This window comes from Maylandia zebra, linkage group LG13, assembly GCF_041146795.1.
Source record: "Maylandia zebra isolate NMK-2024a linkage group LG13, Mzebra_GT3a, whole genome shotgun sequence".
NCBI lineage: Eukaryota > Metazoa > Chordata > Actinopteri > Cichliformes > Cichlidae > Maylandia > Maylandia zebra.
In genome coordinates, this window is record NC_135179.1 from 19610047 (window position 1) to 19633071 (window position 23025).

The 23025-nt window shown below is 40.3% G+C and overlaps 3 protein-coding genes across 4 annotated transcripts; 2 read left to right on the top strand and 1 right to left on the bottom strand.

The window, feature by feature from the left end:
* Nucleotides 1–980: 980 nt before the first annotated feature.
* On the top strand, nucleotides 981–4923 carry echs1 (enoyl CoA hydratase, short chain, 1, mitochondrial). Its single transcript, XM_024804743.2, has 8 exons — nucleotides 981–1158; nucleotides 2381–2578; nucleotides 2680–2807; nucleotides 3114–3213; nucleotides 3711–3815; nucleotides 4081–4200; nucleotides 4292–4359; nucleotides 4463–4923. The coding sequence occupies exons 1-8, from the start codon at nucleotides 1068–1070 to the stop codon at nucleotides 4526–4528; spliced, it is 876 nt and encodes a 291-aa protein (XP_024660511.1). The 5' UTR covers nucleotides 981–1067; the 3' UTR covers nucleotides 4529–4923.
* A 3035-nt stretch (nucleotides 4924–7958) lies between these two features.
* Nucleotides 7959–9854, top strand: fuom (fucose mutarotase). 2 transcript variants are annotated; one of them, XM_004555894.4, is made up of 6 exons: nucleotides 7959–8316; nucleotides 8517–8585; nucleotides 8678–8748; nucleotides 8851–8949; nucleotides 9048–9121; nucleotides 9560–9854. In XM_004555894.4, the coding sequence occupies exons 1-6, from the start codon at nucleotides 8232–8234 to the stop codon at nucleotides 9624–9626; spliced, it is 465 nt and encodes a 154-aa protein (XP_004555951.1). In that variant the 5' UTR covers nucleotides 7959–8231; the 3' UTR covers nucleotides 9627–9854. The 2 variants fall into 2 exon arrangements, with proteins under 2 accessions (XP_004555951.1, XP_004555952.1); XM_004555895.4 differs by lacking the exon at nucleotides 8517–8585.
* LOC143421798 (uncharacterized) lies at nucleotides 9842–11073 on the bottom strand. Its single transcript, XM_076891713.1, has 4 exons — nucleotides 10924–11073; nucleotides 10736–10790; nucleotides 10566–10603; nucleotides 9842–10479 (listed from the first exon to the last, which is right to left on the bottom strand). The coding sequence occupies exons 1-4, from the start codon at nucleotides 10929–10931 to the stop codon at nucleotides 10035–10037; spliced, it is 546 nt and encodes a 181-aa protein (XP_076747828.1). The 5' UTR covers nucleotides 10932–11073; the 3' UTR covers nucleotides 9842–10034.
* Between the last annotated feature and the right edge of the window lie 11952 nt (nucleotides 11074–23025).

The following is a 23025-nucleotide window of genomic DNA, read 5'->3' on the forward strand; positions in this document are numbered from 1 at the left end:
ATAAATTAGCACTTTCATGTTACAGCCTGATCATCGATTTAAAAAAAAAATCATAATTATATATTGGATTTATACACCCAGGTTACACGCTACATCAAAACAGACTTACCTTTATTCCCTGGTGTTGTTAAGCCCGTTAATGGGTTGGTACTCGGAGGAAAGATGGAGGGGATTGTCGTGTACGGCGCAGGCTTGTTCCATCTGAAGGATGCGAGAGCGCGCAGCACGCTCACAGAAACATCTGAGCATCAAATATTGTTATGCTGACTTCAATAATTCTTCATAGGCATTTTATAATATCAGTTTAGATTCAATGTTTTTTTAATTAGTTTTTTAAAAATGATTTCGCGATCTTATTTATGTAGAAAGTAATTAAACCGGTGTATTTCCTCTGTATATATGAAAAGGTATATCTGTATCATGAACTCATTTTACATCGTTGGCCACACAGGGCTCACTTTTAATCTTAAATTGACCGAACTAGCGACCTTCCCCTTTCTGTAGATACGTTTAAATACATATCAATTCAAATAAATAGGCTGTAAGCAAAAGAAGTTTAACAGCAGGTCTCGGTTTTACTATGTGATTATTATAAGCTTTTCTATATGAAAAGCTACTGTAGTAAATTAAAGAAATATGTCAGAACGAATAAATACATGTGTAAAATTACAGAAAAGCTTCTCGTTGCATATTGTCTTGAAAATTAGGTCTTTCTTTTTTAAAATACAGTTAAAAGTCAAAAATCTATGCCCTCCTTCATATAGTGCAAAACCATCCAGTGGGCGGATTGGCGTCTTTGTCAGGCGTATTCTATTCTAGCCTTATGTTTGACTTATAATAATATATGAATTTAGTGCAAAAACAGGAAGATGGTGGAGAGGACAGGGATATTTCATCACGTATGTAGAAGGAAAAGTATTTCACCTCCGCAGACAGCAGGTGGCGGTAGCGCGAGTTTCTGTCACGTGCTCGTTCACGGACAACACCAACAAATAAGAACCAACAGGAGGCGAGCGAGAGCTGCTAGCTGCTCCCGAAGCAACTTATCTGACGTCCATCCTGCTGTCATGGCCTTCCTCTGCCGAAGTGCTGCTTCGCTGCTGAAGCCCTACCAAGCTGCCCCGGCCGTGCTATCCGCAGCCCGCCTCTACAGCTCAGGTGTTTTTGTGTGTTCGTGGTTTAAGCGCCACCGTGTCTGCAGGGGTCAGTTTGTTGGTGCTGCACCAACAGCTGCTACAATGTCAAAAACCTGCGTCACTGTCTGTGCGACGGCTTCACGTTTAGGGCAACAGTTTATGTGTTGTTGATGGTGTTTTTGCATCGCAAAGTCTTTGTTTGCGGAGCTTAACAGTGTGAAAAAGTCCCCACTTTTGTCAATGTTGTGTTGTGTGCGGTTTGCAAAGGTAATTTGAACGTGGCATCTTCCAGGTGCTGACCGTTTAGTCTGTGCAATTTTTTATTATTATTATTATTATTATTATTATTATTATTATTAGTGGTGCTACTATTGTTTTGGGGGGGGGGGGGGGGTGTTTTTTTTTACATTTATTTTCTGATGATTTTGTTTGAAGTTTATGTGACCTGGTGGAGTTTGGCTCACACAAGAAGAGAGCCATTTTTTGAATTACACAACACAGTGAGCAATCTGTTGAAACATACAAGTAGGAGAAAACAATTTATACTGCATATTCAATATTTGGTGTGATTACATTTGTTCTTCAGGGCAGCTTTACTATCATTTCTTTAAGTAGTCTTCAGGAAGAGTTCTCCAGGCTTTTTGAAGGACATTCAAAGCTGGATGTTGTTCCATTTTTTGCTCTGTTCCCTGTCGAGATAATCCCACACTGTTTCAATAATACAGAGGCTTAAGCTCTGGGGAAGCCAATCCATGTCCTTGGTATGCTGAAAAATTAAATTATTGCCAATCGCATGCTCTCCATTTGGTATTGCATGGTGGATCAAAATCTTCTGGTACTTCTTTGTGTCTGTCCTGAAAGACGTGAGCCTCAATTTAATGAGACTCTAGCTCTAAATACCAGGTTAAAGGTGCAGAGTAATTTGAACATTTAATACAAATAAATGCTGTAACTTTGCTCACTGTCTGAAGCCATACTACTAGGCTGTTGGTGTTAATCCTTAACTGTTTCTTGAATAATCGACCTTGACTTTTGAAATCAGTGTTTTATCAGTGAGGAATTAAATGTCCAGGGTAGTCAGATCAGACATTAAAGCTTTTATCTTGCCTTGTTTTTTTTTTTTGCTGTATTATTATAAAATACTTTCAAAATAAAATATTAAAAAATAAAATGAGGACAGTAACAGCATAAGTTACATTGGAAGTTTTTTTTTTTCGTTAATGTTGAATTTTGTCTTCATGCAGGTGGTAACTATGAGCATATTTTGGTGGAAAAGCGAGGCGAGAAGAAAAACGTGGGTTTCATTCAGCTGAACCGACCTAAGGCTCTCAATGCTCTGTGCGACGGGCTGATGAAGGAGGTGGGACAGGCGCTGGATGCGTTTGAAGCTGATGGAGACGTCGGCGCTGTCGTCATCACTGGCAGCGAAAAGGCCTTTGCTGGTGAGGACTTTTTTCTGTCCTTGTATTTGCAGATTTCCTCCTTTTTGAAGGCACGTAAAACTGTTTAAGTGAACTTGAGTTTGGTGTGGACTTTTTTGCAGCTGGAGCAGACATTAAAGAGATGCAGAATCGAACATTCCAGGAGTGTTACGGTGGAAACTTCCTGGCTCACTGGAACAGAGTGTCCACGGTGAAGAAGCCTGTGATAGCAGCTGTCAATGGATTTGCTGTAGGTTTCAAGTTTTGTTTTTTGTTTTTTTTCTTTGCTTGTTTTGACATCTGGGGTTTTCATGTAGGCTTGTTACTGTCGATAAGTGGGGGATCAGGTTGGGTTGGTAGCCATTTTTAATTCTTCAAAAATCCGAGCGTTCCTGGTTGGGCTCTTTGCAGGACAGTTTCGAGGCTCAGAAAGTGGATGTCACACTGTAGAGGGTCATCATTGTTAAAACTAAGGACAACAGAAGTAATATGTTCAGTTGTATCATCCAAACAGCTCCTGCTTTGGTGTTTTTATACGTGCATTCTGCTCTTTCAGCTCGGTGGAGGGTGCGAGCTTGCAATGATGTGTGACATTATCTACGCCGGGGAGAAGGCTCAGTTTGGCCAACCAGAAATCCTGCTGGGGACCATTCCTGGTAAAGTCTAATTTATGGATTACTGTACTTTTCTATTAAACTGCACCTCTTTACTAGAGGCTGGCTTTTTGAGCAGTCGATTGTAAAGCTTTTCTGCTCATCGTGTCACTTAAGTTGTAGGTCGCATGTGACAGTTTTCACATGACATCCTGTGTCGCGAGACACAATCTTTATGGCGCATTGGCCTGCTGTGCCGTTTTAATGAGAATCCTGCACAGAAACTCAGAGACATACTGACACATAGAGAAAGATGATGGAATTGTTTGAAAATGGAAAATTGTTTGAATTTGTGGAAGAAACTCGACAAAGGCTTCTGGTTTTGACTTCTTCTCTTCCTTATCAGCGTGTATGACGCAATATTGTCTGAGTGGCAACACCTATTGCGTAGGAGAATACTGCAGTGGCTTTTTGCACCTTAACAAGTATAAATGACTGTATCTGTGTGATGACATCACTGAGGCGGGTTTATTGACACCTTAACTTCTCTCTGCCTGTAGGGTCGGGTGGCACCCAGAGGCTGACACGTGCTGTGGGCAAATCCCTGGCGATGGAAATGGTACTAACAGGGGACAGGATTGGTGCTCAAGAGGCAAAGCAATCAGGTAATGACAAAGAGCACTGCAAAGGCGCTTAAGGTTCTACAAGTTTCTGCTTTATATAAACAACCTTTTCTTAAAAAGATTATTTTTAGATTGTGGTTCTGGTACTTTTACATACAGGAAGGTACTGAATAGTTCTGCACCTGGATAACAGCAAAGCTAAACTGCACAGAGTCTGCTTTTAAACAAAATGTGACATGAATAGTGTGTCAAATAAACTGACTTCTTATATTTATTGTTCTCAACTGTGTATCTTTGTGTTCCTTAGGTTTGGTGAGTAAAGTTTATCCCGTGGACCAGCTGGTGTCTGAAGCCGTAAAATGTGGAGAGAAGATCGCTGCCAACTCCAAACTCGTGTCTGCTATGGCTAAAGAGGCTGTTAACGCAGGTATGCACATTTTAAAAGGCTAAATATTCTAAAACCGACTGAGCTGAATATGTTGGATGTTTTATCTGACTCATCTTCTGTGTGACGGCAGCTTTTGAGCTGACTCTGGCTGAGGGGAATCGCTTGGAAAAGCGCTTATTCCATGCTACATTTGCAACGGTGAGTAGAAGAACTAATATGGGATTAAGTGAAAACAGTGGAGTCAGATTTTAATAATCAATCCATGATCTACTTCTGTTTTGTTTTTTTCCCTTCCCTACAGGATGACCGTAAAGAAGGCATGACTGCCTTTGTGGAGAAGAGAAAGGCCAGTTTCCAGGACAATTAGAAAAGGAGCAGATGAAGATCACAGTCAAGAACACAAAGTTTCTGATATCAGTGGCTCACTTCCTTGTGTGTAATATGCTGAGTGATGCAAAAATCCAGGATTATTGGAATTTTCCAGCTGCTGGGACTAGGATTTGCCACCATGTGAGTGCACAAGAGTGTCTCTCTCACTGAAGCCCCATCTGATGAGGATCAGCATCAAAATCAAATGGAGTCGGGGTGCAAGGGGGTTGAATGTGAATATGATTTGATCTCTGTGATTATAGTCAGTGTGTAGCAGGTGGTGTAGGGCATGTGACATGTACTGACTTTGCCTTTTCATTTGTCAAACATTTCTATTTTGTAGGCAAGTTATTCTGTACATTTTACAAATAAACCCTGGGAGTGGCAAGAAGACATGGGAAGACTTTATTGATTATTCACTTGTAAACATATTAGTTTATTCCATTAAACATTTTTCATATTTTACATATTATATTTTTCCAATTTCATATACATTGGGTTTGGTTATTGGCAAGCAGGGGCTGATTTGTAACATGCTAACAAAGCACATGCTTACCAGCTGCTTTGTTAGGTACGCAGGTTAAAAATATCTCATCAACCAGTCACGTGACAGCAACCCAGTGCCTTCAGGCAAGAGAGGACCTGCTGAAGCTCAAATTGAGCAGCGCACCTATATTGGAAACTTTGCATTTCTCAGAGATGAATTTTTTTTCTTTTCTTTTTTTCTTTAAAGGAGGTTACAAGAACTAAGCAGCAGTTTTTATGTTACAAATTTGAGCGTTCATATCAAACCTTGAAGAAGATTGGCCGCAGTAGCAGGACACCACTCCCCATTTCCATCCCTTTTAGGACCACAGTATACTGGTCTTCTGATGGCTGCTTCCAGTAGGATAACACTCAGATCCTATCAAACTGGTTTCTTGAAAGTAACCTTGAATTTACTGTAGTCAAATCACTTCCATAGGCACCAGATCTCAATCCACTACAGCACCATTGGGATGTGGTGGAACAGGAGAGTCACATCATGGGAATGTGGCCTTCAGACCGCTAGGTGGCCCTCTTGCGCTGTAAACAAGTGCAGGGAAACGCAACATGGCCAGTAAGTCCTCTGGTCGGCCCACAGGACAGAGACACACCGAGCTGGACAAGTAAGGTCAAATTCACAGCTATGAAGTCACTAAAATACAACTCTGGGTTTTATATATTCGATAAGATCAACCTGACGGAAAATATAACACTATATCTTTGCTCAAAATAAATTGTGCCGTTTGCATCGGGCTTTGGATAAAGTGTCAGCTGTCTTTTTTTCTTCTTAAATTACTAGCTCTGTGCCATACTCCCAAATTTTTTGATGACTGATACCAAGTAGATACCCGACCAGTATTTCTGATGCGCGGTGATATGTTTAACCTATAAAGGGAGCTTATAAAGGAAAATGTGTGTGTCGTGATTCATGAGATGAATCATCATCAGTGTGCCAAATTTTGGACACATTTTAATAACCACTAAACTATGATTTTAACTTTCCACAACAATAACCCAACAAAACACACCTTTCATTTTATAACTTTTTTTTAGAACATCCAAATGTTAGGGGTTTTTATAGAACTTTAAATGTGCTACAGGTTATAAATAAAACAGATGGGACAATAAAGTTCAGACATTTTTTCATAGAGCATGTTTTTTCTTCATTTCCATCAAAGGAAATAAAAAATTAACACACTTATATACAGAACTTAGATGATAAGGAAAAATGTACCGATCATATACAGTATGAGTCCAATACTAGCGTTGGTATCGATATTATTGATATTTGGATGCTCTTGCCACCTCTGTAAATTACTGATAAGCACTAAAAATCTCAGCAGCAAGCACGCAAGTTAAAGTTAAAAAACAACTATAAAAAAAAACTATAGATAAGTTAAGAGTTAAGTTAAGAGTTCCCCATCACATATTGAGTGAGGATCTTCGGGGCCACATAAACCCACAATTTTCACTTCAAAGAAAACACCAGAACAAATTTGGTTAGTGCGCACTTTCTTTTGCCGCTCCAGTCATCAGGAGGCACCTTCTTTCTCTCTGATCTTCACACGGCGGTGCCCCATATCTCCACAAGTCCGTGTCCTAATTGATTTTTTTTATTCAATATTCCCCTGGAGCTTGCTTTCTTGTCAGCCCCTTGAAACAAACCTTTAAAAAGGAGAGGGGGTGAAAAAAAACTGGTCTCTTCTCTCCGCGGGGAAGCACAAAAGTCCGCAGAGAGGGCCCGAAAAGAAACCTCTCTTTGAGGCTACCAAAAGGTCAAAATAATAAATGTAGACTCAATTGAGGCTCTTCGCTGACAAAGGAAGCAAAACGTTACATTTTGGCAGCGTGGACCCTCGTAGCGTGATAAACTCATTTAAAGAAGCCGGAATAAAGAGAGAGCAGCGTGGGTCCGGGGAGGGTGAAGGGGCTCTCAAGTCTGGCAGACAGGCCTGACTCCCGCAAAGGGCCTTTTCTCCAGCTCAGCAGCCCCCCAAAAACTCTTATCTTCTTAAACAGCAGTGCAGCAGTGCCAGTCATGCCCGGATATCTCCGCTTTTATGTCCGCGTTATAATCCGTTTGCATGCATTTAAATTCAGGCAGCTACATTTAGTAAGCAAAGCAATATTTTCTCATGAGAAGTTACATACAAACTTAAAAAGTAAGGTTATAGCTAGTTAACGAAAGCAAAACATACGGATTTATATAGTCCTTTACTCGGATATAAGATAAATGCAGATCGTGGATATTTGTTTGCAAATTAAATGCGAGCAATAAAGCGCCAGTATTTCTTTGGTGCATTATTACCAGCATCTGCAAATTCAGTGTAAAAGCCCACAAGCCTGCAACTGTGACTTTACTTTTTAAAAAGACTTTTTATATCAGCACCGGGCTGGCTCTGCGGTCATGGAAAGGATTCCTCAGCATCTTTTTTTTTCTTGTCATCCAGCTGAGAGCATTCTGGCCCAGATGAAACAAGCCGGGTGGAGTGTGGTTTTCATCGTACAAATATTTTCATTATCTCACATTCTTGGCGTCACAGATCGGGTCGGAATAACACGTTCACCGGTGTCTGCTTTGAATTATGCCCACCCAAGGGTGTCAGAAACAACACGGACCTAAGATTAATTACACCAGACTACAGGCGAACAACGCGACCCTGCTTTATAGATTCACGTAAGCACAGTGTGGTTAGATAACTTTTACTAACTGAAGCAAAAAGAAAACACAAACTATTTATAAGCTTATTTAGTATTCGTTTAAGCCACATTAGTATTTTATGCTATTATTTATTTGTTCCAAAAACTGGGCTTTCGGATTTTTGAGACTGTATTTAAAGTTTAAGAAAAGTGAGCTAACCAATCAGATTCATCAGTTTTAGCACGTGATCCGTTTACGTTCATCTAAGGAAGACTGTCAAGATAGTTGTTGCTAAAGCTACTAAACCCTTTATCCGACAAACCAACAACGAAAAATAATAAGAGTTTGAATCTTAGCTTGACGACTGAATCTTCCGCCATAACAGTTAACATTTACAACTTTAAAGTTTGTTTTTCTTCCTAAATTGGTAATTTTATGTTTCTGCATGTCACAAACGAAGACGGAAGTTGGCTACAGGCACTACTCTCGCGTCGCTTGAGCCGTCTCCGATTCTCCGTGTTTTGAGGCTGCAGGAATGGTCGTGCTAAGAGGAATCCCCTCTGTTTTATCACCTGAACTTCTGTATGCTCTCGCTAAAATGGGCCACGGGGATGAACTGGGTATGATAATTACACGCATACAGAGCTGCTAACAGCAGTGACCTGTATACCCTGCTTGTAGGCATGCTGCACACTGCTGTGCTAATCTGAGTTTATGTCAACACCACGTAAAAAGGATCATTAACCTGTAGCTACACGGCACAGTTACAGAGATTTTACTCACTCTTCATGAAGTCACTCACTCGTTTAATTATTTTCAGTGCTTGCTGATGCTAATTTCCCAGCATCTTCTATTTGTGCATGTGGCCCAAAGGAGATAAGGGCTGATGGTATGTAAATACACCTGCCTATAAAAAAAAATGTGTGTGTGTGTGTGTGTCCTTCAAGTTTAGCTTTCAGACTGTGTCTAACCTTAATGCAGGGTTGGGGATCCCACGGCTTATGGAGGCTGTTTTGAAGCTTTTGCCCCTGGACACCTATGTCCCCTCTCCGGTACTGAGCTAAAGCATCTGCATAGACATTCTGTCGTTTTTGTGCCTGACTGTTTAATATTTAGTTCATATAATGTAAAATCTGTGCTGCATGCTTTCACAGGCTGCAGTTATGGATCTAGTAGATAGTGACAAGCAGAGAGGTTTAGCTGTGCCTGTGTGGGACACCTACGAACAGCTCTTGAGCCAGGCAGGCTCTCAGGTAAGACAACCCTTTCACCCTGTTATTAAGTGAAACAAAATGAGTGTGTGTTCATTTGATTTGTGACTCTCTGTGTGCTGATTTCTGTTTATATACAGGTTTCTCTTGAGAAGGTGGAAAGGTTTGCTTTCTATGAACGAGCCAAGAAGGCCTACGCTGTTGTGGCAACAGGGTTGGTGTATTTTCTCTGCCTTCATTTGAGTCTAGGTTCAGCTAGATTGAGTTGCATTGCTAAAAGTGCACTTCTGTGTTTCAAAATCAAGTGTAGAAATGGTTCCGTTTGTAAAAAAGAAAGAAAAAGATGTTCCGTGCTAGAAATCATTCTCATGATTTATCTGTCAGTTGTTGTTGTTTTTCTTTTTGTTTTTTTCATAAATTAGCAAACCTACAGCATCATGAATCAAGAAGTGTCTCATCTCAATAATCAGACTGTTGCACTGATTTTAATCGCTTCATTGTCATGAACAAATCTGGATATCATTGCAGAGGCCTGGAGCTAGTTTAATTATGGAGATTATGGTCTGCACGCTAAAGTTTAAAATCAACACAAAAGGCATTTTTCTTTTTCTTTCTTTCTTTTTTTACATTGTGTCTTTATGATTTTCCTCAGGGAGACAGCTCTGTATGGTAACCTGATACTGAAGAAGGGGGTCATCCCTGCTGAGCAGCTACAGTGACACGCACACACACATTTTGAACACATTTGATGATTTCAGTTTATATTTTTCTGTTGTTCTGTGATATTAGGCACTAATTGAATTCTTTACAGTCAAAATCATCATATTTTGTGAATTCATATGCATTTTTTTCAAATCTGTAATCACTGCTGTAAATACAATCTATATTTTTATAACTGATTTCTGCATTATGTTTATATCAATAAATAAATGAAACACAGTCTCTGATGGGAGTGTTTACAGTATCTTTATCATCAAGATGCATATGAGCGACACAGATTTAGGTGTTCTTGCTTAGTGAAGCTTTAAGGCAGTGTAATTGAATCAAATGAAGTTCTTGATTTTTTTTTTTTTTACTCAGTTGCAGCTACATGAACTTAAATGATAAAGAGCTGAGTTGTTGGAAGATCAGCGATGGTAGATCATATCCAAATCTTCCTCTGGCTCAGTGTGCTTCTGAGGTGGAAAATTGACAGGATAGGCAGCTCTGATGTTGTCCTGGTGAAAGACCGGCCTGACTGGTTCTTTGTGGTACACAGCATCCATGTCCTCCTCAGGCTCAAGGTGAACCCTGGCCTGAATTTTAACCGCCATCTGAGGTATCACCGGCTCAGCCTGGACAACAGGGGGGACATCCAAGTTTTGGTTTCGACCTCGGAGGAGATTACCCGTTGAGGGATGGTACAGCTCATCCAGGTCTTCCTCAGCCTTCAGATATTTTTTCTCCTGTCCGCTGCCTCTCATACTCTTCCAGATCTTCATGTTGGGGTCAATATCATAGTGGGTCCTATCCATATCCTCAGGAGGCTCAACTGCCACTGCCCAGGCTGGCCTACCTCTCTCATCTATAGACCTGAAATGAGTATCACACACCATTTGTTTTTATCAGCCTAAGCAAACATGAGAACCTTTCTTTTAGTTTAAGAAACTTCAACTCACATGACAGCTTTCTGGAAGACTTCATCTGAAAGTTTATTCTGAGAGAAGAGCACAAATAATACAGGATTACGATTCAAATAAATACTATTAACCATAAAAACATGTTTAAAAGTAACAGTAAAGCTGATTTATTTCAATGTAATATAAGACTGGAAGTAATATATACATACCCAAGGCTTTGCTGTGATGCCAAGTATCAGCGAAACACAGACGATTAGAGAAATCCTACCAGGGGAACCAATTTAGGTTAATTGCTAGAGTTCTACTTCATAAACACAGATCCCTGTCAACTTACAAAAACAACTCATCTAATCTATAAGCATTAAAAACCAGCTAAATCTTTGAAGAGATTTCTCACCTGAACATGGTGCGTCTTCGTGCTGGCAGCTCAGTGTTTGGAACAAGATTGCCTTTTGATCACCTGCTACTGAAACGAAGGACCAAAGATCTATCTATAAACCTGCTGTCCCGACCTTTGTATCCTCCAAGTGCAGGCTGTAAGTAACTTATCATTTCTAATCTCGCCTGTGTTTTGTGTTGGTGCCATTAAAATTCCTCTTTCTGTCAAAGTGTCAAAGTACACTCCACGTAACTGAGCAGAACATGTCAAATATAAAATGTCTTTCTTATTTATATCATCCTATATTTTTCTTTGTTTTAATTTATCACAGTTATGCAAACACAGCTAAAATATGTAATAAATATACAATATTGTAATTACATTTGATGCAATTATCTCCCTTATCAAGGCTGTAAAGTTCCTTGTCTTTATTACTGAGAGTAAGAGATAAACTTTATTATCATGCAGCAGTAGTTTCTCCAAGCTCTATACGACGACGGTATCTAACCTCAGTAACTATTGTATACATGGCTGTATATATGTCAGCTAGTTAGCAGCAAGCACCAGTGGATTATCCTTTCTTTCTGTGCTTGGTTACATTTGCAGCATTGTATTAAACTGCAGTTTTCTATCTGAATATCATATCTTCACTGGTGATGAGTTCGGAGCTCATCTGCTGTCATTGTGTGCAGAAAGACGGTAACAAATCACACACATATTCATCTATAAAATCATTCTCCGTGAACTGCAAGCACATTTTACCACTGGTAGTTTTAACTCAATACACTCACACAGTTGCACACTGCATTTTCCACAGAGTTTGGTTTTCCTGCTCTCTGTTTTAATAATCTTTTTATTACATATTTTCACCGTTTCTCTCTCATTGGGTTTAATGCCCTGCTGTGTATCACAACTGTGTAACATCAGGAATTGTTCACTGAAATATCTCAACTATTCTGAGAACTGTCATGAAGTGCTGTGAAGATATTTATGATCCTCTGCTGATGAAGCCTAATGACTAGCACCACCACCAGGTTGACATGTAGTTTTGATTGAAATGTCTCCACAGTGGCATGCACTGCCATAAAATCTGATAATCTTTGCAATGATGTGATCCCTTTCCTGACATTTGCTGTAAGGAGATCAGGTTCTATTTGAGTTTGTCCAATATTTTGGTTTATTCCTGTAAAACAATGACATCCACCTCATGCTAAGCCCTGTATTGTGTTCATCTCATATATTACATTGGTAAGTATACAGTAATTAGGGTACAACGAGACTCTTGAGCATTCTGCATGTCTTTCAAATAATTATTCTTACACACATATAGACCTGATTTACTTGTCTGTCCTTTTTTGTGTTCAACTTACAGGCATGAGAGTCAAAGTGCGATGAGTTGATTTTCTGGTCTGATATCACGCCAATAATGCATCTATAAATGTGCAGATAAATTATTGTATTTTCATTCATCGGTTGAACTTAATTAGCTCAGATTTGTTCTCATATTGAAAACATTCTGCGTGCTATAAACATTCCCCTTCTATTAGGGATTATGAATTTAAGATTTCAGCTACGTCACTTAGGCTGACTGTAAATAAGAAGGACAGGCAACCTAATCCTAAGATTAGTTTGTAAGCTCAAAAAACACAGTGGCTTGAGCTCAGCTTCCATCTTTTGAGAAAAATCTTAAGATAAGAGACCTCATCTTCCTTTTTCCTTAGAATTCCTCTATTGTTATCTGCCTGGGTGCAAAACATCTGTAGATGATGTACAGCTGCTAAGATCATGCATGAATTTTGAATAAACTGAGGGGACGTGTTTCCTGCATCCCCTAAAAATCTACACTTACTTACTTATAGGCTATAAGATACAATAATACACAATAGCCTTTTTGAATACGTGTATATCACTGCAGGACCCACAATCCAAATACTGGTCCTACTTTAAATCCTGAGTGTGGATTTTACATTACACATATGTAAAATCAAGTTTGACATATGTATAATGTTACAGTGCCACAAAGCAAAAAAAATGCACACACTTCCCATACCAGGCTTACTTTCATGAGAACTTACCCAGATTCAGACGGAGTCCTATTGTGTACAGCTTTAATCATTTAAACAGACTAATCACCCTTCACATGCACATCCATGTGGACAGATTGGAGGCAGATGATAGGTCTGTGATCTTAGTGCCAGGCACCACAGATACTGAATCATCTACGAGTTTGTCAGCTCTTCATGCCAACATCTTATCATACTGCAAAACTGCGTCGGAATAAAACATTCATTCATTCATGTTTGATGCACAGACTGAGTTGTTTACATTACAACTCAATTCTGAATTGCTGCTTTCTGATATGCAAACTCTGGGATTTATGTTAAACATCTGTAAGTTGAAGCATACAACCATAATTTTCCTCAATCAGCTTACCCCTGAGGAATATAAGTTCATTTCAGCTCAGTGTTTTAGCATTTCTGGCAGTGCCTCCGTCAAACTGCTGTCGTGTCTCTTCGCTAAATGTCTTTCACTGTTCATCATGGCAGCAGGGGACCCATTAAGTTAACCCAAGTTAATATTTTCTCATGCCAACAGGATTCAGTGTAATGTACAGGAGCTGTAAGATACAACACAAACTTCCTGTTCGGTTTAGGGGACGGCTCCAGCATGTCGGCAGTCTCGATCAGATTCATGTGTCCAATATTACGAGACAGTCTGGCTTGACTCGCCCCCGCTGAGTGGTCTGCTTCTTTACTAAAACACGCCTTAAGCAAGCAAATACCAGACATCTTTGGAGGCACTTATTGTAAATCTGCCTTTAAAAATAGTTTAAAACCTCCTAAAATAAACTAAACAGGAAGAAATGACTGCTCTAACCGTATGCTGAAAAACATTATGCTGTTGTGTTAAAGAGAAATCTACTAAAGTGAAGGTAAGTCATTAAGAAGGCACTCTTTTCCTACTGTTGTCTATTGACAAAAAACAAAGCCACATTATGTTTGCACCAACAAGTTGATTTCCAAAGAGATATTAACCAAAATCTGTCCTATCACAGCATGGTGGAAAAGGTGTTCTGAAAAAATTAAGGAAACATATCAAGAAGAAGACAAAAGGAGACGTGGCAGGCCTACAAAAAAAATGTCTACGGCAGATAAAAACATGGTGCAGGCTCTGTCATGGGGCTGCATCTCAGCCAGTGGTGTTGGGGATGTTTCCAAAATTGATTGAATTATGAACACAGAAAAGGGCCATCAGATTTTGATCTACCATGCAATATCATCTGGAAAGAATCTGATTGGCAACTGCTTTGTTTTTCAGCATAACAATGATCCCAAACAAACTGCCAATGCAGTAAAAGTATACCTGAATAGAAAAGCGCACAGTGGAACACACAGTCATGGTCTACATATGCATGTTAGAGTAAATAGCATTTTTCATGGTCCAAGCTAAACAAAAATAAATAATGATGACAGATCTTTGGACAGTACAGCAGATAAAGATATATTATCATTTTTGGATAGTAAATGTGAAGCTACTAGGAGATGGTCTAACTTAGCATGAAGACTAAAGAGAGAGTAAAACCACCTACTTGGTTTTTCCTTGTTAATACACAAACTGTTTTACTTAGAACAACTTTAAGTATGCATGCTATGATAACCTAGCTGTACTCATCTGGACCATGGTGCTAATAAGAATTTACTATTCCTTTAGATAAGATCTGGTCTTTGCAAAGATAAACATGAAAGAGATTGTGATTTTCAGAATATATCGACCATTTGTAAATAGCGGACATTACTCATGTATAGTTTTGGGCTTTTTATGGGCATGTTTGGGCATGTTTATGATCAGACATTAAGGCCTGCACATGTGATCTCATAGAAACCACACCTTAAGACATCCAAAGGAGTCTTGAAGGTGAGCTCTGATGAATATAGTGCGATGCAGCTCTTATCCATCTGCCCCTTATTCCCTGCACATACACATCAAACATCTCTACATGAAACCCAGAGGCAACCAGCAATGGACCGACCACAGGACAGTGCTCTCTGAACTTCTAACAGTCCCGCAGGTTTAAAAATAATCTGATCCTTTGTATGAGTAAGTGGTGCATCACTCAACCCATCTAGGTGCTGCAGTGCTTTTAATCTGTGTTTTGAACTGAAGTTTACAATCAGTGGGATTAGCTGAAAAGTTAAGGGAGGTTGTTTTTCAGAGCAACACTTAATGTAAATCTGTGTGGCAAAAATGTGTGAGCTTTGAATTATATGCATATATTTCTAAGTCATTTATTTTAAAACATGCAAAAAGAATTATGCAATTAAAAGGAATAGTAGCTAAAAAAAAAAACCCAACTACCTTTGTAAAACAACAAACTATCAGCAGCAACTGAGGCTAATTTTTTTTACAGACTAACTAATTCCATGTGCTTTTCATGCTGATGCATAATAAGATATCCAGTGTGGAATATTTTGACCCTATCAAAATGAATTTTTATTGGTATTCTCTGATAGTGAACTCTCAGGGTTGCTCCCCTGCATTTCATTCTGTAACCACTTTCTTTCTCTCCATGCTCAAAGAAAAGCAGTTATTATTCAGTAAAACCAGAAGTGTCATGGTCCCTGTGCCTCACCAGCTGATTCTGTATTAGGCAACATGTTTTCTCTCTCTCTCTCTCTCCTGCCGGGGCGATGCTCATTATGGGCTCCCGCCCCTGGCCCACGCACCTGCTGCCGATCGGGATAATCACAAGGCCGATTTAAGACAGCAGCACTGTGTCACTCGTCGCTGGATCGTTGAGTTATCAGCGTCAGTCGCTCAGTAGATTGTAAATAAGGATCTGTGAGTTCGTTCCGTCTGTTCGCCTCTAACTATAATCTCTGTGTACAGATCTATCCCGGACCTTTCCCTGCCTGCCTGTCATCCCGTGGACGAGTGAGTGGATGGTGTTTCCCCAGTGTGGGGAGTGAAGAGAGAGAGCCTTTGGAGGACGTCAGATTCCCGTCTTTTCCCTCACATACCCTGGACCCCCCTCCCCTCCCTCCAGCACTTTGTAAATAGCATCACCTGGTGTCGTTGTGTAAATAAAATCTGTAAATCCTGTAAGGAGTCCCGGTCTGCGCCTGAGTCCGTTAACTGAAACCTGACAAGAAGTCTCATCGAAATTGTGAAATCCACATCATTTTTCATTTTGATAAAATAATAACTGCACATAACCTTGTACTTTACCTGCATTTGTGCAATAAAGAACTTCATGTTGAAGCAAAACCAGCATAAAAGATGTTTAAATGCTGGTTTCTTCTGCCAAGCGCATGATTGTTTTCCTCTTCCTGTCACTCAGAGATGTATTAATGTGCGAGTATGTGAATGACAAGCATTTAAGTAAATGTAAAAGCAACAGTGAAGACCAGAGTGAATGGGAGTTGTCAGTAAGCAAAGGCTGATGCCAATAAACTGAAACACACAGTCACACAGTGTTTTTGCACAAAATGCTACAAGCGAGCCAAGAATAAATTGCCTGTCTGTAACTGTTTAAACGCAGCATTAAGTCATGATTTATTCCCGTAATTCTGGGATAGAAAACATGCTGCAAATGTTGCAGCCTGCAGCAATTTACGAGGGAAACCACCAAAATGAATATTTGACAAAACTCCCATTTTAAATTAAATGATCATTGCATCATGCAGCTTAATGTTTGACTCACTTGTTGCATGACTTGTATAAGTGTGTATATAAGACTACTGCATGCAGGAATGATGCATAGCATAGCTAGAAAGATCAATATATCATTCCAGCTTTTAGTCCTGGCTCCGCCCTGAAACCAATAACAGCCCATTACCACTTAGACTTTCGTGAATGCAGCTGTCATGTTTCTACTTGACTCAAAGTGGCATCTTCATCAAGATATTTTCACTGCTGAAGAAACAAATAGGGAACACAAGATTTAACAGGTGGCAATCAGCTGGAGACATCAGACTCCACACTAGACCTCAGCACATTATGTATCGCTGTTTGAAAGCAAATGGAAACAGAAAAGTCACTCTCCCTGCCCACACTAAAACAATCATCAGCACCAAAACCTCATCATCAGCCTCATTACTATAAGTAAATCCCATAAAGGTTGTCCCGGAGCGCAGGGCTGTATTTGAGGCTAACCACCCCTCTGTCTTTACACGCAGCCTTCCGTCATATCCCCCCGCATTCACAACATTTAGGAAAGCTGGGGTTTTCTAAATAACTAAAATTAACTCAATGATCTACAATTAACTTAATTGATGCTTCACCAACACTCATTAAACACACATCAGACATCTCACGGCGGATTTTTCTTGCACGAATTACAGGGTTGGGGGAAGGACCTCCATGGAAGAGGGGAGGCGAATGTGAAGTGTAGTGACGGGTTGGGTGAACGGGAAAAGGGGGGGGTTATGAAGAATTAGCCACCCATCTGTGTAACAGTTACACAAGCATTATTTCTTTGACACTGCCTTTAACATTGTGAGTGCTTAATAAACCATTTCCTCATGATCAGATGGGATTTCATTTTTTTTTTTGTAACCAGAGCCAGTCAGTCTGGGGCCCTGATCCACCTGACTATCTGGCTCCACAGGTAATGCCTGAAACTGTTTTCCAGCAACAATAGGACTGACGACAGTTGAGGTAGACGAGGGGAGATGCACCAGAATCTGCACAGCTCCACAGAAGACAAACAAAACAATCTGTTATGTAACTGATGACAGAAGAGTGGGCAGCTCATTGTTCAGGAGGAGACGCAGAGGAATGGCTAAACTCTTTTTGTCCAGGGCAGGTAATCTGAAAAGCTGATCTGACCATCTGCATGAAAGATGTCCTTAGCTGTGCCAGCTGCCTGTGCTGACTCAGAACCATCACATTGCTGGGACAATGTGTGTCACCTCCATGAAAATAATAGACTATAATGAGAAGGAAATCTCAGGTGGTCTTTCTGTTTTTCTCTCTCACACAGCCACGCACGTACACCCTCCTCCTCCTTCCCTCAATCACACCCCTCACAAACTCAGTAAACATATGGGAGCTGTTAAACTAAGTTTAATGGCTATTTACTGTGTTTTGTGCGCTTCTCATTAAAGAGATTTTCCACTCAAAGAGAACTAATGTTTTGGAAAACACATCATGCCAACACTTGGCACATCTGGCTTATTTCAGTAATTAAGAAACCGACCTTCTAACGAAAGAAAGAAAAAAAAAGGGGGGGAAACAGAAACCGTAAGTAAGGACATTCAGTTTCAGGTTCACAGCTGTTATCTTTACCTAGCATTAGATTTACTTTAAACATGTGGTAATGACTTCAGGACAGCTATAGTCACCTTTTAAGTCGATATGTCCAGCACTCACTGACTCAGTCATTCTACTTTTAGCTCAACAAATATGTGATAAATAATCTGCCATGTCCAGCCACTACTTGCTAACAAATGGTAACATCTGGACTGAAAAATGAAGCCAGCAGAATTGATAAAAACTGCAGTTTTTCTGATTTTTGTTGAGGCTAGAGCTAAAATCAGCTCCATAGACACCTACAGCAAAATGCTCAATTCTGTAAATATTGTAAAAATAAAACTGTTTAGCCTTTTTTTAATAGTAAGAGTTTGGTGTCTTTAGCAAATTTTCTCCTTTCATGAGCAGTATTTTTAGCTCCTTACACTTAATTAAGGCCTAAAGTGATCATTATTAGGGGGTGTTTTCACTCACGTGCGAATGTCAGCACAGGTGCTAACTGACTGCTAGAGTTTGCCAACCTCGACTTCGACTGTGTGCTGCTTGGAGCAATTTAATGCAATTGTCTACCATAATAATGTCAAACAGCCTGTAGTTAATGGTAATATCAGCCACTGTAATGGTCTCTTTTCCAGTTTTGGTGGAGGGGGAGTCTAATATTGTATTTGTTATTTATGTGTCTGCAGGCATTCAGTGTACGGTTACCTTGGTAACCAGGCTTGCTTGCAATAGCTGTTAATTTAGCAATCCACCCACTCAACCAAATCAAGCTGGCAAAGGCCAAAATGCCACTGCCTCAAAACAGATCTTCATGGAACTTTTGCCCATCATTTAGATACAGTCTAAAGTTGCTACCTGTGTTTCCTACCATTTAGAAGCAAACAGAGATTTTTCTTATGCCAGTGAAAGTTGTACATCAAGCTCAGATTCCACTCAAGGGTTGTTTTCCACTACTGGTGACCTCAGGAGCAATCGTGGTATTCATAAATAAAAATAAAACAAACTTATTATAGATGCTTTAGCAATCAAGAGGCCCACACAATGCAATTTAAAGACATCTCCTCTTCCAGCTTGCATTGTTATGTGAAAGCAGAGATCATTCATGCCAGAACATTAAAAGGCCTTGAGAGCTGAGTATCAACCATGAAACACAAAAGCCTCGCCCCCTCCCCTTCTACCCCTGTTCCAGTCGCTGAATGACTCCTCACTGGAGTCCACTGCAGCCCTAGCTGCCAGCTGGAATACCCCTAACCTTTAACCTCTGACCTCCAGCCCCACAGAATTTATCACAGAGCCATCAGAGAATGAACTCAGTGGGGAGCACATCCTTGTTGAAAACGTTGTCAGGAGGTGAAGGGCGTACAGTTGTTAACAGAGATTAAAGGTGTTCCAGATGTTTATTACGCTGCCCTCACCACTGTATATTTAATCCAGAAATCCTCTCTGTGTCTGTCACATGGGTCTGAATTTGCGTGTATCTGATGTTGCGTGTCATGACCTAATCTGTGCCGATGCTCCCGGGTTAAGGAAAGGATCCTGCTGTTCCTTGATGGAAAGCCTTCTGCTACAGAAAGATCCAGTTACAAGAGCACCGCGCTTTCATCCTTATTAAAGAAACATGTGCCCGCTCTGAGCAGTTATGTCAGTGGATGAAACTTTGTATGCTTTCGACTTTTATGTTTTTTCCCTGAGAACATTTTACACAAATATGGTCGGTGCAAACACCCACAAGAAGAAATATCCATCTTAGCCTATGAGAATATTTAAAAGTTAATACAAGAGGGCTATTAGTGAAAGTGTTTCTAACAGTAGTGATTTCCCCAGTGATGTAGAAGGTCAAGGTGATTCAGTTAATCAGCATCCATCACTTACAGCTAACTAGAGCGCTACTTTCTGCTTAAGTCTTTAGAGAGATCAATTTTTTCTTAAGTGTGAGTATTTAATAAAGTATTAATTTCATCAATATATATATATACTTTTTCCTTTTTATTTTGTTTATTTTATTATTGCATTTTTTTTTAACTGTATCACAAAGACAATCTGTGATCAGATTTGAGGAATCTTGCACATGCAATGCATTACTGCACTGCATTGCTCACCCTCTGTATCTTTTATAGTAGGCTCCATTCATTTAAAAGTGCGCAAAGTTGCTCATTACACATCATTCAGTAAACTCTCGCCACAGTCAGACGATGTGAGTCAGACCTCCGATTCGACTCCACCAGTAGACGTTCACTTGACAGTGATGACTGCCTCCTTGATGTCTATCTCTGTAGTTCGCAGCCACCGTGCTCCCTGACCTCGGCTCCCAGACCCCGGTTTGTTCCCACGCTGTGCCCTGTGGAAAGTCTGGCTCCAGCCTTTTCAAACCATAATTGCATACCTGTAGAACGCAGACAACAGCAGAGCAAATACAGACACAGCTAAAAGGGAACGAGGTTACCAGCAGAGATATGTGATAGCTTTCTGACACGTACTTTCTGCTGTATTTAACTCATCTTACAGGTCAGCGCTGTAAATAAGGCACTGATTCTTGCACCAGTTACTCCAAATTCCACCAGGCCAACACATATAACAGCTCACTGTTGCACATGTAACAGATAAGATTTTTGCTGTTGGACATGTTTAACTAATGCAAATGAAAGTAGCTACAGATAGTGTATAGTCAAACAGTCTGGGGGCAGATATGGGGGGTAGTACTATGGAAAGAAGTGCAGATGCCATACAAGAAGACATGCTGCATTGTTGTTTATGCTCTTTTATGTTACATTGCTGAAGATAAGATTATGGAAGTTATACGAAGCTGCAAAAAGCTACCAAAAAAAGCCTTTTCTGTTCCATTTATTAAAATTTTATTCACTGTTTAATCTTGTGAAGTAAATTAAAATATCTTTTTTTTCATGGTGTCTTTCTCACAGTGAATCACATGAAATGATGTGGAAAAGGTCTAAGCTAGAGAACTCAAACAAGCCTTTAATAGGTAGCCCGAGCAGAGTTAAGGGCTGCAGACGTGCTGTGCGTACTGGTCTGCAGCCAGTCAACGGGAACTTTAAGTGGATTTTGTGAGCCAAATTTTGCATGTCATATCAGCATAAGTTACAGCAGTAAAATTGTGTTCCACAGCATGCGGTACACCTCTGGCTCACAATATTTTTATCTAAATGGGGCACAAACTCTCTGCAGTTAGTTCATAAAATAGAATTGCATATATTCAGAGATCTGACACAAGAAATTAACTGGAGAGATTAAACGCAGAAGTCAGAGCTTAATAAACTCACACAACAGTGATGTTCACTGTATCCTAACACAAGACAAATCTCACAAAAGAGGGTTTAAGTTACATTGTTGGTTTACATAGCCCTCTGAACTTATCCCTGAGGAAAGACATGTTCCAGAATGGGATTTAACTAATGTCTCTAAATCACTCCCAGCTGGCCTGACTGCAGGAAATGTTTCTTTCTTCTCAAAAACTCCAAGTAAATGCTACATGAAGTATGGTGCATTCATTAGTGTGTCTTTCTTCAGAACTTACACTGAACTGTCTGTCCTGGATGTCATAGCATTTAACGCCTTCCAAGGCCGTGGTCACAGCCTGTCTCTGTCAGTGTGGTTGGCCCTCTGCAGTGCCATGAGCACGCCCCCATTCACTGCTTAACCTTTCAAAAGTGGTCAACTAACTTCAGAAGGAAAAAAAAATCCCAGCAGTTTAGTGTAGAGTCAAACAGCCCGGGGCCAGCAATAACAGAGTGGAACTGATTAGAGGAGGAGAAGGAAGGAGGGAGAAAGAGGAAAACAAGAGAGTAAAATGAGACAGGGACTGATAGCATCTTCTTAACCAACGTAATTACATTAGACAGTTAAAGGCTTCAGACTGCGGCGTGTTTAAAATCTCATGTGAAATGTAAACAATAGCAAAAGATGATGCTGTAGAAATATTTCCTTAATTTGGACTACAAGTTTGTGTTATGGGCATAATTAAAATAACAATAAATGTATCTAAATCTGCCTACTTACTTAATCTTACTGCTTGTAATCATGAATTATTCTAAAGGAAAGCCTGTAATGAAACTGAGTACTTTGCACAGATTCATAGAGAGGCAATGCGATCTAGGCAAAAAAGAGAGCTCTGTGAGATCAAAAAATTAGCCTAAGAGATCTTATTTGTTGCTTGTTTATTGGATTTTTTGCATGGTCTTTTCCTCTCCTTTAGTGCTCCTGTTTAGCCCTTTGCTTTTAAACGCTCAGTCCACTTCTCACCATCGCCAACTTTTCATATGTCAGTGAAAGCTGTTGCTAATAAAAGTTAGAGAGCAAACTATGAACAGGAGGTGCAAGTGAGAGGAGGGAGGCACATTCTTTCTTGTCTGCTTTGCCCTTGGCAAAAGGGAGTCCACAGTGCTCTGGGACAGGACTGAAGGGGAGGAAGGGGGTTAAGAGAGGGGAGGTGCGCATAGGAGTGTCACCTCCATCACCCCAGGACATGGAAAAAACATTCAGTTTCATCAAACTTCAAAAGAACAGCAATTACATAGGAGACACGGGATGGCAGGGCATCCCTGCACGGCGGTGGCAAAGCTGCAGGGAAAGAACCACGCCTTCAGAAACTTAAAAAGAGGGGACTCATCCCAGCCTCTCTTCTCTCATCACCTCTCCTCGACATGGCTATAAGCAACACTAAAGCAGCACCCCAATAGCTCATCTCCATCTTCTCTGTGTCCAGAGAAGGCGGCCATTGTGTGCCCGTTCCTCTTTCCCCAAGTCAGTTTCCTATTGAGGCTCTGAAAAGGCCTTTGAGGGGCCCTGTTTTGGCTGTGCAGCTCACCTGCAGAGGGGAAACTATGGGTCTATTCTAAAGCCCAGCAGCTGCCA